At 44.7% G+C, this 14,818-nt stretch overlaps 1 protein-coding gene across 1 annotated transcript; it reads right to left on the reverse strand.

Moving 5' to 3' along the window:
- Window positions 1-5,293: 5,293 nt before the first annotated feature.
- LOC124670258 lies at window positions 5,294-6,966 on the reverse strand. Its single transcript, XM_047206757.1, has 4 exons — window positions 6,177-6,966; window positions 5,779-6,105; window positions 5,564-5,679; window positions 5,294-5,530 (listed from the first exon to the last, which is right to left on the reverse strand). The coding sequence occupies exons 1-4, from the start codon at window positions 6,958-6,960 to the stop codon at window positions 5,294-5,296; spliced, it is 1,464 nt and encodes a 487-aa protein (XP_047062713.1). The 5' UTR covers window positions 6,961-6,966.
- Window positions 6,967-14,818: the final 7,852 nt, after the last annotated feature.

The following is a 14,818-nucleotide window of genomic DNA, read 5'->3' on the forward strand; positions in this document are numbered from 1 at the left end:
GGGTACCTTACTCCGTCGAAAGCATACAAGTGTACGTAGGCTTTCAAAACTAGAAGGCTGAAAAAATTGTTTGTGTTCTTGACATTTGGAGTATTTTTGCTCATGATGTGTGTTTTGATTCCAGCCTCTGTACAAGTAACACCACAATTGTTTTCACCGAAATGAATAACCACCATTGTGTACTTGTACATGTACACTCAAATATGAATAACCACCATTTTAGTTGCTAGGTTGATTGTTGCTGCTTGCTAGGTTCTTAAAGTTACTGATTTGTTACTGATTTTTCTATTCATTTAATAGTTTACATCATCTTTCACAGCCCTTGAACAAGAGCACCGACCGTCGCTGCCGCATCTTCCTCGACCCGGAGCAACAACTCACCTCTCGGAGACTCCACGCGACTCACGGTGAGCAACACCTCACCTCTCCTGGTCCCGATGGTGCTGATGGTGCTTGCTGCTCGGTGCTCCTAGTGCTTGCTTGCTACTAGTGCTTGCTACCGGTCTTGATGGTGCTTGATGTTGGTGCTCCTGGTGCTTGCTTGCTGGTGCTACTAGTGCTTGCTGCTGGTGCTACTAGTGCTGATGGTGCTTGCTTGTTGGTGCTGATGGTGCTTGTTGCTGCTTGCTGCTTGCTTGCCTATCTGCTGTCGGCTGCTAGCTAGCTACTTGCTGCTTGCTGCTTACGCTTGATGATGCTTGCTGCTTGCTTGCTTGTTGTACTCGCCCATGGTTAGCTGATGCATATGGTGTATATGAGGAACAATTGTGTATGTGCCATGGTGCTCAGCTGGTGGATTGTTTTGCATGTGTATATGGTGACATATTCTTGTGCGGGGATCGACGAGAGATGCCCATTATCGCCGAAATGTTGATTCATTTCCGTTTCGGCGAAAATGGGGCACTCATATGTCCATAGATTAGCATAGGTCATGCCCAATTTTGTTAGTGGAATGGATCGTAATATGGTTCAAAAATGTAAACATGTAGGATGGCCGGTCCCGGTGGCCGGCGAGGCGGTCGAGGCCGCGGTCCTGGGCGCCCCCGCGGCCGGGGAAGGGGCCGCCGCGGTGGAGCAGCAAGGGCCCCACGGTCACCGTCACCTGCATCCTCCTCGTCTTCGCATGAGGAACGCTGCTTCGAGTTCCTCCTCCGCATCGACGACGACCCACTCGGCATCAAGAGGCTACCGGACAAGTTCGCCGAGTTCGTCGACGGCGTCGAGCCGGCGCACTTGCGGCTACGGGAGGCTAGGCTGCAACTTCTGCCGCTGGTCCGTGGAGGTCCTGTTCGACGGGCAGGGCAAGATGTACCTGCACACGGGGTGGGACAAGTTCGCCCGTGACCTCCACCTCGAGCCCGGCTGCCGGCTCACCTTCTCGTACGAGGGGACGGCGAGATGATCGTCAAGGTGTTCGACGACACCGCCTGCCGTGTGCACTACCCCCACACCGGCGAATCCGGCTCGGACACCGATAGTTAGAACTTAGAGTGTTGTCAACTCTATCTTCGTTGCTTCGTGTTGTTTGAATTCTATATTAAATTGTATGAAGCTACGATGTTAGGTATGATGATGTTATGTCCAAATATCAATCTCTTGTGCATCCTACCTTGCCTCGCCGACACCATCCCGGGATGTTCATATTTGTTTGGACCAACAATGTATGAGGCCCTTGTCATTCCATTTGCTTTGGTATCTCAAAATGCCGATGATTAGAATGTTCGGTCAACCGTACACTCCGGGGTGTCGCTAGTGAGCCTGGTGTGATGGCACAAATATCAATCTCTTGTGCATCCTACCTGGCCTCACTAACGCCATCCCGGGATGTTCATATTTGTTTCGACCAACAATGTATGAGGCACTTATTCCATTTTGTCATTCCATTTGCTTTGAGATTTTCAAAATGCCGATGATTAAAATGCTTGGTCACCGTACACTCGGGGCGGTGTTAGTGAGCCTCGTGTGATTGCACAAATATCAATCTCTTGTGCATCCTACCCGGCTCGCTAACTCCGTCCCGGAATGTTAATATTTGTTTCGACCAACAATGTATGAGGCATTCCATTTAGTTCATACTAGCTACTTGTTTCTTATTTGAGTTGGCACTTCTTAATTGCATTGGCCGATGATTAGAATGGTTGGTCACTTGTACACTCCGTGGTGACGTAAGTGAGCCTGGTGTGATGGCACAAATATCCATGTCTTGTGCATCCTACACGGCCTCGCTTACGCCATCACGGAATGTTAATATTTGTTTTGACCGACAAAGTATGAGGCCCTTGTCATTCTTCCATTTGCTTTGGTATCTCAAAATGCCGATGATTAGAATGTTGGTCACCTATACACTTGGGGGAGGGGTCAGTGAACCTGGTGCGATGACACAAGTATCAATCTCTTGTGCATCCTACTTGGTTTCACCGACGCCTTCTCTAAATGTTAATATTTGTTTGGACTCGACAAAGTATGAGGCCCTTGTCATTCTTCCATTTGCTTTGGTATCTCAAAATGCCGATGATTAGAATGTTGGTCACCTATACACTTGGGGGAGGGGTAAGTGAACCTGGTGCGATGACACAAGTATCAATCTCTTGTGCATCCTACTTGGTTTCACTTACTCCGTCCCTAAATGTTAATATTTGTTCCGACCAACAATGTATGAGGCATGCCTTTTAGTTCATACTACTTGGATCGTTTTTGAGTTTGCTCTTATTCGTTGCAAACATCTATGAGCGTGCACTAATGTTTCTTTGGGTTGTGCATATGTACGCAGATATGACGTGGTATGTCGTGTACAAGGGCAAGGTTCCCGGAGTCTACAACGACCGGGAGGAGTGTCGGAGACAGGTTCACCGTTTTAGCGGTAACAGCTACAAAGGGTACACCACTAGAGCGGAGGCCGAAGACGGATACGCACGCTATCCGGCGGGAGAGAGGACGGAGCGGAGGAGGAACCGGATGAAGACCACTTTCATCGGGACGGTGCTAGTAGTGACTCTAGCTCTCTTCTATGTGATGCTAGTTTAGATGATCGACCTTGTGCCACTACTAGCTCATTTGTGACTTGTAACACCGTAACTTGCATTGTAACCTCTAATGTGAATGCTTGTGAATCATGTGGGGCTAATGTGAAGAACTATGTATGGATAAGCTGTGCTTGTTGTTTATATGCTGTTATATATCCTGTATTGTGCTATTGTACTTGTCATATACAACCTGTATAAATACCTGCCAAGATACAAAAAAAAAATTCGAAATCTTAGCGGTGGCGCACTAGTGGACCATCCGTGGCGCATTACCACTAAGTAGCGGTGGCGCACGCACTGCGATCCCGATGGCGCACCGCCACGTGATCCTCTCCGAGACTAGCGGTGGCGCACAAGGATAAGTAGCGATAGCGCACGTCCTGGAGAGGGCGGTGGCGCACGTACTCACGCAGCGGTGGCGCACCTACTAGCTGGACCGGTGGCGCACGCAAGACGGTAGCGGTGGCGCACCTCTTCTACACGGTGGTGGCGCACTGCCTCGACCAACGGTGGCGCACCACTTTGGAGTAGTAGTGGCGCACCGGGGGGAATGTCAATGGCGCACCGGGTAGTGCGCCACGAGTATCCGGAGCTAGTAGTGGCGCACCCCTAGTGCGCCACTACTATGTGTTAGCAGTGGCGTGATAACAGTGGCGCACCACTAGTGCGCCACTGATGGCTATATGTGGTGCGCCACTGAAAGCCTTTTTCCTAGTAGTGACCGGTTCTTCACGCGCAGATGCTGTCGTAAATGCGACTCCTCTGATGCTCTACGGCGAGTTGGCTCTGCCTATCTAGTGCGCCCTCCGCTAGACTAGCCTCTGCATGACCGACGTCCTCTCCACCACCGCCGATCTCCTCTCCAGAACAATGCCGCGGCGGCTGGCGACCACATACTCGATATTAGACTGGAACGGCCGCACACCGCCATCGGAGCCGCAACCACCACCGCAGCCACAGCCGCCGTAGCCTGAGCCCGTCGCCCCGCCGCAACCCTATGAGCCCAACAGTAGAGACTGCTTGAGGTCAACGCTCAGCACCGGGCCGAGCGATAGAGACTGCTTGATCTCAACGCTCGGTGCCGGGCCGAGGCGATCGCCCGCGAGCAAGCGATGCTTGCCAAGAACGATGAGTCTCGCAAGTTGCAGGCGACACTGAGGGGGGCAGCGCCGCCGGCAAGCTCTAGCATCGCCGGTGGCCATGCTCCACCGCTAGATGCGCGAAGCAATGGCGCGGGGTGGGTAAAGTGCATGCGGCAACAAAGGGGAAAAACGACGACGAGATAGACCCATCGCGTGCCCCAACCAACCGCCGGTAGATTAGGATTTAATTTAGTCTAGTTTAAAGTTCAAGTTTCACTCAATTTTATGTAGATAATCGTAATTTTAAATGAAATTCCACAATTTAATTATATTTATTTGTTCAAAGTTATTTTGGGGAATTCTTAGTGAGGTTGCTGGCGTGTGGAGCTGCTTCCCAAACTTGGGAGCATGTGTCGGTGACCCAAAGTGCTCTTAACACTTTCTTTCCTCACTCCGCTCAGAAACCACAAGTGTAGCTCAAGCTACCCACCTCTTTTTAAAAAAAATTGAAAATAATATTTTAAAGTTTCAAAAAATTCTGAAATTAAATATGCATGTAGATAATACTGTGATCTGCAAACATGAAAAATTTCCACTGCAAATACCTTATATTTAGAGCTGTGAAAAAATGACAAATCATGATATCAATATTAATGAATAGTGTCAGATATCAAAATCTCAAAATGTGTCAGATTTTGTCATTTTCTGCAGCCTCTCAAGTTCAAATTACAAACTGGTAGATCCCATCATTGTCTACGTCTAGATTTTTTGTCAGATTTTTGAAACTTTAAAATCCCATTTTCAAATTTTGCAAAAAAAAAGGAGCTACATGAAGCTCGGGCTACAAAAATCCACTCTGCATTCCACTCCTCTAGTATGCAAATTCCTGTTCTCCACTAGTATGGAACACTATGCCAAACCTGTTCTCGTGCATGAACACACTGACCGACTGACGTAGGATGTGGTTAACGGTGATACGAAACTTCAGCGGCTCTCGCTCACGCGATACAATTGCCGAAAAAACAGTCGTGCTTCTGATGCAGTTTCTTGATCAGGTTCCACGATTCCATGATGATCTCTACAGCAGTCTCGCATTCACAAAAAGATCAACAAAAGCGGCTCCAAGTTTCAAGCTAATCAGCGAGCTAGCTTATCAAGCCCGACGGGCGAGCCAGGCAGTGCGACGAGCTAATCCAGCGGCAGGAGCAGCTTGGCGGCGTCGAGGCGTGGGTTCAGCCGGAGCGCAACGCGCTTCATGTCCTCCGCGCCGCGCTCGTAAGCCGGCAGCGCTTGCTCAGCCACCCGCCGCGTGTACTCCTTGGACCGCAGGAACTGCTGCACCGCCGCCGTCTTGGCGATTTCCACCTCTGCCGCCGTCGCCTGCCTCGCCGCGGCGAGCTCGGCCTTGGCGTTCTTCCTTTCTGCCTCCATCGCCCGCTTCGCCGCGGCGAACTCGGCCTTCACCTCGGCCAACTGCTCCCGCAGAGCGGCGACGTCGCGTTCATGCGCTCTCTGCTTCTGCTCCAGCTCCAGCGCGTGGTTCAGGGAGTATGACACGTGGTTCACGGCCTGCACTCGCCGGCCGTTGCCGCCGCCACACGCACAAACGATATGACCAACCGGTGAATGGTTTGTGCGTGTATGTAGTTACTGTACGTACTAGCATACCTGGCGAATTGCTACGAAGCTCGACGCGACGACGTCGGAGGTCTTCGCCGCCGCGAATTCGCGCTGCCGCCATGGCGGGATGATGCGATCCAGTACGTTCCGCGCTTCCTCCCAGTCGGCGCTGGCGCCGTCTTGTGTGTCGGGCACGGGCAAGTGTCGCCGGTTCGGGGCAGCAGGTGGCGTGCCTAGCTCAGAACGGCAAAGCCCGGCTTTTGCACTGGCGACCTCATCCTGTTTCCTCTTCTTGCCAGGCAACTGCGGCGTGCAGCTGACCGGCTCGGCTTTCACCTTCTCCGCCGGAGCCACAGCCTCGTCCGCTGGTAGACCCATTCCTAGCACACAGCAGCACGACGGTAAATTATCTGCTAATTCGACGAAGCGGAATCGATTTGCGACTTATTACCTTGGGAACCAGTAGAACGAGGAGAGGGCTGGAGTGGCGGTGGTGGTGATGTCCCCACCAGGTGAGAGGAGAAGGCTGCGCCAAGATCGGCCTCCGAGAGGTAAGCCCGGAGATCAACCCCCGCGCCGTATGTCTGTGCTAGCTTTGCCACCGATTTGTTATCCTGGCTCGATAGCACCGGACATTTGGTGGAGATCTTGCACGGCGGCTCCTCGTACCAGCGCACCGGGCACGACCATGGCACCGGCGAGCTCAGGAAGAAGAAGCCCCTTTTCCACTTTTTCCCGGATTTGGGACCCTTAATGCCAGTGAAGAGCGCTCCGACGCCTTGTTTGCACCGGAAGAAGCACCAGCCCTTCCTACTGAGAGCGAAAAAGTGCCGGAACACGGCGAGCGACGGCGGCACGTCGGTGGTGTGGCAGAGCACGACGAAGCCCACCAAGACGCGCCAGCCGTTGGGCGTGAGCTGGCCCGGCGCGACGCCGAAGTGGGAGAGCACCTCCGAGAAGAAGGGGTGAAGCGGGAAGCGCAGACCCGTCTCCAGCGCGTGCGCGTACACGCAGACGCTCCCCGGCGGCGGCGGCGTGCACGCGCGCCTGTCCCCGGCAGGTGTCGCGCCGAACTCCCTTGGGACGCCGTGCTTCTCGCAGAGGGCGTCGACCTCGGCCTGGGTGCACAGGGACGAGGCGAAGCACTCGGCGGCGGGCATCGACAGGGCGGCAGCGTCGTCGTCGTCGCTCTCGGTGTCGCTGCGTATCAGGATGGGGGAAGAGGAGGAAGGCATGTCGCTGCGCTGCTCTCGGTGCAGCGTGGGCGTACCGCTCTTCTCTGTTTCTGAATCCGGGTATGCGCGCGCACACCTTTCCTCTACCTACTTTGCATTCATGGCAATTACGGGTATTCAAGAATTTCGTTTTTAGATTTTGTTTACTTGCGCACGATCCCGTGAATTTCACACCTATTTACATCTTGTATAACAATGATAAAAATTAGGCAAAATACGATAATATTTTTTTAGGTTGAAAGCAAAATAAATAGGATGAAATTAGGATAAACACTTATATTTGAAACAGAGAAACAAACATCTTAATGTGGAGTCAAAATAGGTACTGGTTAAGCTAATATTAATATTCTTCTAAGCCTGTTATATAACATAGCCGATGAAATTATTGCGTACATTCTATGGAAATCTACCAAGGTCTACTGCTAGCAGGGTCCTCCAAGCGTAGCTAAGTTACACAATACGAAGCACTTGCTGATAGAAAAACATGTGAGCACTATCTGAAGCAACATGAACTTTGAAAAGTAAAACCGAGCTTGGTCACTAGGGAAGTAGCTTGGATGGATTCTATCTGCATGCAGAGCAAAAGAAGGCCACAAGGAACCTACATCACCAAGAGCTAGCTCTACTGCAAACAAAATGAAAAAATAACCAGAAGTTATTTGTCTTAACGAAATAGATGGCAATAATATGAGGTTAATTCAAGTTCAATACACATAAAAGTGCTCATGAACCTCGGTGTTTCAAGATGCAGCAACCGTGTAAATATTGGCAAAATAATAATACCTGCATGCGCATATAGATTAAGTACTGCTTAAACTGAATTCCAACTAACTAAATTAAATGGCTGCTTAAACTGAAGGGGTTCTACTTGTTCATACTTGTATCTTACTCCCTAAACCAAAATATCACCCAAACAGAGCTGCAGTCCAACAACGGCCATGCTTAAAGGCACCACCTAAATGACAGATGATTTTCCTGGAAAAGATAACCAGGTCCAACCATGAGGTAAAAAAGCAAAGGAATCTATCGCATGATGTGCTTCCACTTTTAAAGTTACAAATAACAGACACCCAGACTGCACTCGTGGGCAGCAAATTTTTACAATAGTAATTAAACCAAAATATCACCAAAACAGATGTGCAAAAACCACACCCAAATTTGTTCGGATGTGCCTAACCAAGCATCACCAGAACTTGAACTAATGATTACAAAGGTAAAAATAAGCCAGCATTTAATAGCCTGAATCCAATTTAGTTCTCTCCGAGCCATCGCATTATTAAGATTTTAAAATGAAATTTGCAGGAAGTACATTCTAAGAAAAATGGAAAAACTCGCCAAACACATTGGATAGAAAAAGCACCTCGCAGTCTAGAGATGATTAAAATTGACTAACTAAAACATCCAAAACAGACAACATGCAGACGAATATAATGCATGCATGAACTGCATTGGCATCTAGAAGACAAGCAATCTCTAGTTGAGTCAAATTTCAGTTGATGACTTCGATTAAACAATCAGAAGATTAGGATAGGAGATGCACAATATGAAGAGTTGCTGCACCTAGAAACACAAGAATAGACTCAAACTGCAGCCAACTCTTTAAAAAAATAATGATTCCTACCTTTGCCAAAAATAAAAATGATTTTGGCATATCAGATGGATCAGAAGCACTAAAAAATAATACTAAAATATAGTTTCTTCACCGAGACAACACCTAAAAATCATTTACTTGCAGATAGAAAGCTAAGAAGTTCAAATCAAATAATTGGCTTGCTAAATTGCAAAAGGTGACGTGTAGAAAGGACCAGAGGTGAAAGACGCAAGAGCGTTCTTCCCTAAAAAGTGTCAAGAGTGTTCTGTACTTTTATTCTGTCTTCGAGAAAATATGCTTTAATCCGAGGAAATTACTGGGGGGCCTTGCTATATTATGTGTGTTGAAATTTGTCGATGGTATAATAGATAAATAATAGTTCCGTTTTGCAGAGCTGCTGCGGCCCCTCATTTATTTTTACAATTGAATTATCTCATTTAGATGTGCGCCTTGACGCACGACCCCGGTATTGCTTATGTGTACAAATGAATGCTTTGAAAGTAGGAAACATAAAGCAGGACTCGTTATTTTAAAGCCTTGTTTGAGCAAGTGACTCACATGACAAGCTTTTGTCCATGGTGGAAACACAGTTTACATACAAAAGAAAATTTTAAATATGTTGTAGAAAAAATATTGATATGGTTCAGCCTTCATGAGTTTGAAGTTCAGATCACTGATGTCGCATGAAACACCAACTATTAACCTGTGTGACATTGTATATGGTGCAAAAAATGGAATCCATTTAACCTGTATGAACTGTGTCATCTGACAACCACAACATCCATGGTCTTGACAGATAAGTTGTTGCTTGAGAGATAAATTGTTGGTTCTTTTACATTGGAGAGTCTCAAGAAATATTAATAATATTATTGTGCTACGAAGAACGCCAACTGTTGTCTAGTATCAAAGGCACTACCTTTCAGGCCTATGAGCTTGTTCAACAACTCTGGCGTTTTCTACGGTTGAGCTGTCTGTGCCTTGATCTCATAGCTAAAAGCCTAAAACCCATTCTGAAACAACGCTGGCAAAATAAGTATATATCAGATTTTATTGCACTGAACTATTGCATGAAAGCTTGCATTTATGTAAAGAAAAATTCGGGTCTTATTCTAGCAGAAGGTAAAAATGCAAAAAGATATCTAAATCCAAATATTTGAGTACCAAGGAATATGCAGTAGTAATGCTGACAATCCTAGAAATATCGTTTGGTTACATTCTGTCATCAAACAGTAAACTCAGATGCCGATATTTTATAGAAAATGATGAAACCATGCATCTTATTCGGTCAAAGACTTCACTTATCCTGACCTCCGGTTTCTCATTGGTATCCAAAAATGTCTCAAACTGAGGTGCATATGACATCTGCAGCTGATTGCCAAGAAATACATATTCATCCAAATTAGACAGATCATCACTTTCTTGTCAAATACTTGAATGCTTCGCTTAAAAATAATATAGTTTGTCTACATGCATATTTATAATTTTATGAAACTACTTGTTTCCTCCCATTGCGTCTCTGCAAGTAAAAGTGCAGCAAAAATTAAAGCAACGTTTCGCAACAGAAGTCTATAGTTCACCTATTCAGTGCCCATTAAATGTCAAACAATTAATCTCCTGTAGCTTGACCGTGTGTAAGTTATTTTTGTTCAGCAAGTTCAACAGAGCCAAAAACAAGAACAAAAGAAATGCATGTTCCATTTGTATTAATGAGGGGTGCAAAGACTCGTACTTCAGTATGTCAAGGTTTGTTGAATCAGATGCTCTAGGGTCACCAAAGAAGTATTTAATTCTCACGTCCTCACCACATAGGAGATTATAATATAATAAATGAACATGAACTCCCCGTACGGGAGATTATAAATGAAGAATCTTATGGCTGAATTTATAAACCTACCTCATGTACGCACTTACCGCTTTTCTATGCAAAAGAAGCTACATTGAACTACTGTGAGCACAAGGTATGAAAGAACACTAAAGATGAACGTCTTATAATTAGAGCTGCCACTGGCAGAGTAATAAGAACAAAATGCGTAAGAGAAAACAGAGAAGATGTCAGTAACATAAGCCTGTTTAAGCTAACACACAAACTGATTCAAGGGCTAAGCTCAAGAAAAATGGCTAGTACCACAGAGAGCTTACCTTACCCCTGATATACACACTAATCGTTGTGATCTTCTCAAAAAATCTGAAACAAATACTCAGCTAGCTTATCTTACTACAGAACCCTGAACCTGCAACATGGAACATCATGAGGTATGGATCAAAATTCGGATTAATGATGCAGCAAACTGATGATAAACCAAATAATCTTTTGTGATGTATTGAGAGTGTCAGAGAGAGACAAATCAAATAATCCAAATGCCCAGTACTGATGGTGCAAGCCGATGACAAACAAACTAACCTGCATGAAGATGGAAGAGTAGCAAGACTAAGCTGATGTGGTATTGAAAGGCACACACAAATATATAGCAAGATGAGTAGTACATGAGATCTATAGCTCTGTTTTCTAGTACAGGTAGTTTATATTTCGGAAGTGGTGTATGGATAGGTACGGTGCCTTAGACTGACAGAACTTTGGTCCGTGTGTTCCTATAACAGACTGTGACCAACCCTTTGGTTTCATTTTAAATGAAAGCGGGGGGCTTTAGCCCGAAAAAATAGGACCATCAAAGGTCTGCAGAAGTATATACATCCCCATGTAGGTAAAACAATGCAATGTTCAGTGAGCAAGTAGAAAACTTACTTAAGAAAATAGTACTGGTAAAACTTGAAAAATAGGATATGTGGTAAGTACAGTTTTCCAAGAAAAAATGTAAAGTAAACACACATGACAATCGTTGCTGTAATAGAAATCCATATTCCATTTATTTCCTCCATCTCAAAAAAAGCTGCTCAACTTTTTCTAGATACGTATGTAGCTACAACTAAAATATGTCAATACGTCCGTATCTAGACAAAGTTGAGCAGCTTTTTTAGGAACGGAGGGAGTACATTTTTTGATACGAGTAATGGCATTAGCTCGAGGTCACAGCAAATGCACGATCAAAAGTTTCCGATATCATTGTGTGCAGCATGATAAGATTTGTTAAACTCAAAGTAAGGCAAGAGATATCTTGTCAGCGTTTATAAAATGCAGGAACGTGAATCAATCTCGTCACTGAAAGAACATGTATCTTAACTTCCATTTGGCACAAAAATCATCCAAGATCTGAACTCTAAATATTTTTAGAGATGCATCAGAAGTAATTTCCAAAAAAAATCCAATCCCAAAGCCTAAACACATGCACCAGAACCACGATACATATTGATATTATTTCCACCTGATCCCATTTATCCATGATCATATTCGCTTTCTTGCATCATATGAAATATTCAAAATAGGAAGCATATATGCCAACTAATGATCAGGAATGCATCTAGGGAGAAAGCAAGACCCAGTTGAGAATGAACCGTTTTAGACACACATAAATTCAGTAGTTGTTTTGGAAGTGAAATCACCTTCTAGGTTAATAGAAGTATTCAAAGTTCTTTAATTAACCTATAATGATTGGATCAAGCTCAACATTGAAGAGAATATATCTTACCTTACACTTGCAGTGAAGCATTCAAATCCAAAATTTCTGGGATGCAGACATCTTGTTATCCCTACAAGGCATTTGCAAAAATAACAGTTAATACTTAATACATAACTATGATAATGCATATTTAGTTCTCCGACTTCCTTTCCATCTCCACCTTTGATAAGTACAGTATCTGCTTGTTTTCATTATGGTGGCAAAGTTAATCTAATTCATCATCGGGAGTGCTAAAAAAGCCAGTTGAACCAAAAATATTCGAGCAATGGGACTGTATGCAAGATACAGTGAGGTTGCACCACAATAGTATTGATAAGCAGAAGATTAACACGATTTCCTACACGGTTTGGATCCAATGCAAATAAAGGCTCAAGAAAATAGAACCAATAGCTGCCTATAGGTGCTTATATGCAAAAAAAAAAACAGTACAAACTTGTACAACTACAATGCATATGAGTAGAGTGGAGAGCTGTACACCAAATAATTTCTATAACACATGATGTAGGCTCAATTCTACATAATGGCCCTAGAAAGGAGATAATTTAGAAATCCATATTCCATTTATCCTGGCAATTTGTTACGTGTATCAATTCTTGTCAGGATCACAGATGATTTGGGCCTCACAAAGTTTTGGCGAGAATACAAGGGTAGCAAATTAAACATTTACACCAATAACACAAGCACCACCGGGTAAAAAATGCACCAGGATTAACATGCCATTAAATAGGACAGGTAACAAATTCAACGTATATAAGAAAGAAATAGACACACAGGGATCTGACACATGCAAAGAGATTACCTGACAGAGAGACGGGCACAACGACCAACCCACACCAACAGATAGCCTGAAACAAACAACAGTGGCAAACACATATCAGAAAGCAGACATGAAAACACGATAAAATAGCTAATTTCGTGATATCTAAACCAATCAATGTTATTTGGAAAGTTTCGTGATATCGAAAATAATACACATTCTAGATCATCTTAATAAACAACTGGTGGTACATCCTGTGATGTGGAATCAAAGATGAATCACTTCCATCGCTAATAACAGTGGTCTTGCTCTTCTCACAGGATATACTAATTAAGAAATTATCAAGCTGGGGCTAATTCAAATGATATACTAATTCACTAATTAACAGTGGTCGTAGAGAAATGCTAATTATCAAGCTGGGGTTCCAAAATAATCTAAGTCACCATGAGAATCGAAGATAGTTTTCTTGCTAACATGCTATATACCAATTCTTCAGGCGCAACGACACAGTCATTGTGAGGCTGGTGCAGTCCCATGGGTTGGTGTTACAAACATAGCTTATGGACAATTGGACACACATTAATCTGGGTCACCATCGATATGTAGGATGCATTTGCTAGACGAAATGAATAGTCAAGAAATTTTAATCCTGACCCCTGCACAACCACAGTGAGGCAAGGCCTTCAGGGTATCAAACCAATAACAGAAGCATGAAAGATTAAACGCTAGTGCTGCCAAGCCATGCAGAGATAGCTAGAACATAGCATACTCACCAAGAACGTAACTGGACTACAGACGAACGAGAGCAGATGCAGCAAAACCGGCGCGACAATCCCAGCAAGGCGACAAACATGCAAAGACAGAACACAGAGGCAACATAAACACGACAGGGGGCAAGGCGAAAGGCAAAGAAATCATGGAACAGGCATCGACAAGGAAAGGACCCTGGTAAATAAAAAGACCATAAAACAGTTCTCAGCCCTTCTATTTGATTGTTCTGTGTAACTGAAACAAACAACACTGTCTTTTATGACATCACATGGATAACAAAGAAAATACAACAGACATGTCTAATCTCCAGACTAAGCAATGGTATTCAGCAAATTACGTAATATCCAAAACTCCACACATTTTAGGGCTTCTTAATAAACACTACCGTTGGCACGTCCTGTGATGCGGAATCGAAGATAAAAATACCTTCATCACTGATAACAGCAGTATATGTGCTTCTTATAGGATATACTAATTTGCCAGGCACAGAAAAACAATAACTATCAAGATGGGGTTCCAAGGACCACCATGAGTATTTAGGATAGTTTCTTTCTAACATGATATATATCAAATCACTTGTCAAGAAACACCAAACACCAAGCTAGGGTTCCAAGCTAATCGCCAGAAACCCAAAAAACCGAGGCAAGCTAATGTACACAACCACACAGGGTATGTTTTGATAAAAGTAGTTGAAAGTGCTAGCACCAAAGAACAGTACCGGCATACAGCTGATCTGTAGAGCTGCCTTTCTGTCAAGTTACCACGAGAGGCAGCTGCAAGCCTATGGTACGACACCAAAACAGAGAGCTGCATGAATACCTCATTTCACTAATTGCGGGTTAAATTAAGTAAACATATTTTTCCATTTAAAAATTAACCAATGTTTGACATGCCCAGACTTGTAAAATGGTTGCCTTGCAGCATCTATACACACATCTATCCGTGAAATCTTAAGGCTACTATAACAAGCCACCAAACTTCTGCAGCATCGAAGGCAAAACACGGAAAGAGCTAACAGACTATATACTAATTCATTCAGGCATGGACAAGAACGCAGAGACAGCCGAAACAGGGGACTCGCCAAGAACGGAGTCAGACAACAGATCGACCAGAGCAGCCGCAGCCAACCGACGCAGAAATCCTGGGAAGAAGACAACCTGCAAA

This window comes from Lolium rigidum, chromosome 1, assembly GCF_022539505.1.
Source record: "Lolium rigidum isolate FL_2022 chromosome 1, APGP_CSIRO_Lrig_0.1, whole genome shotgun sequence".
In the NCBI taxonomy this organism is placed as follows: Eukaryota; Viridiplantae; Streptophyta; class Magnoliopsida; order Poales; family Poaceae; genus Lolium; species Lolium rigidum.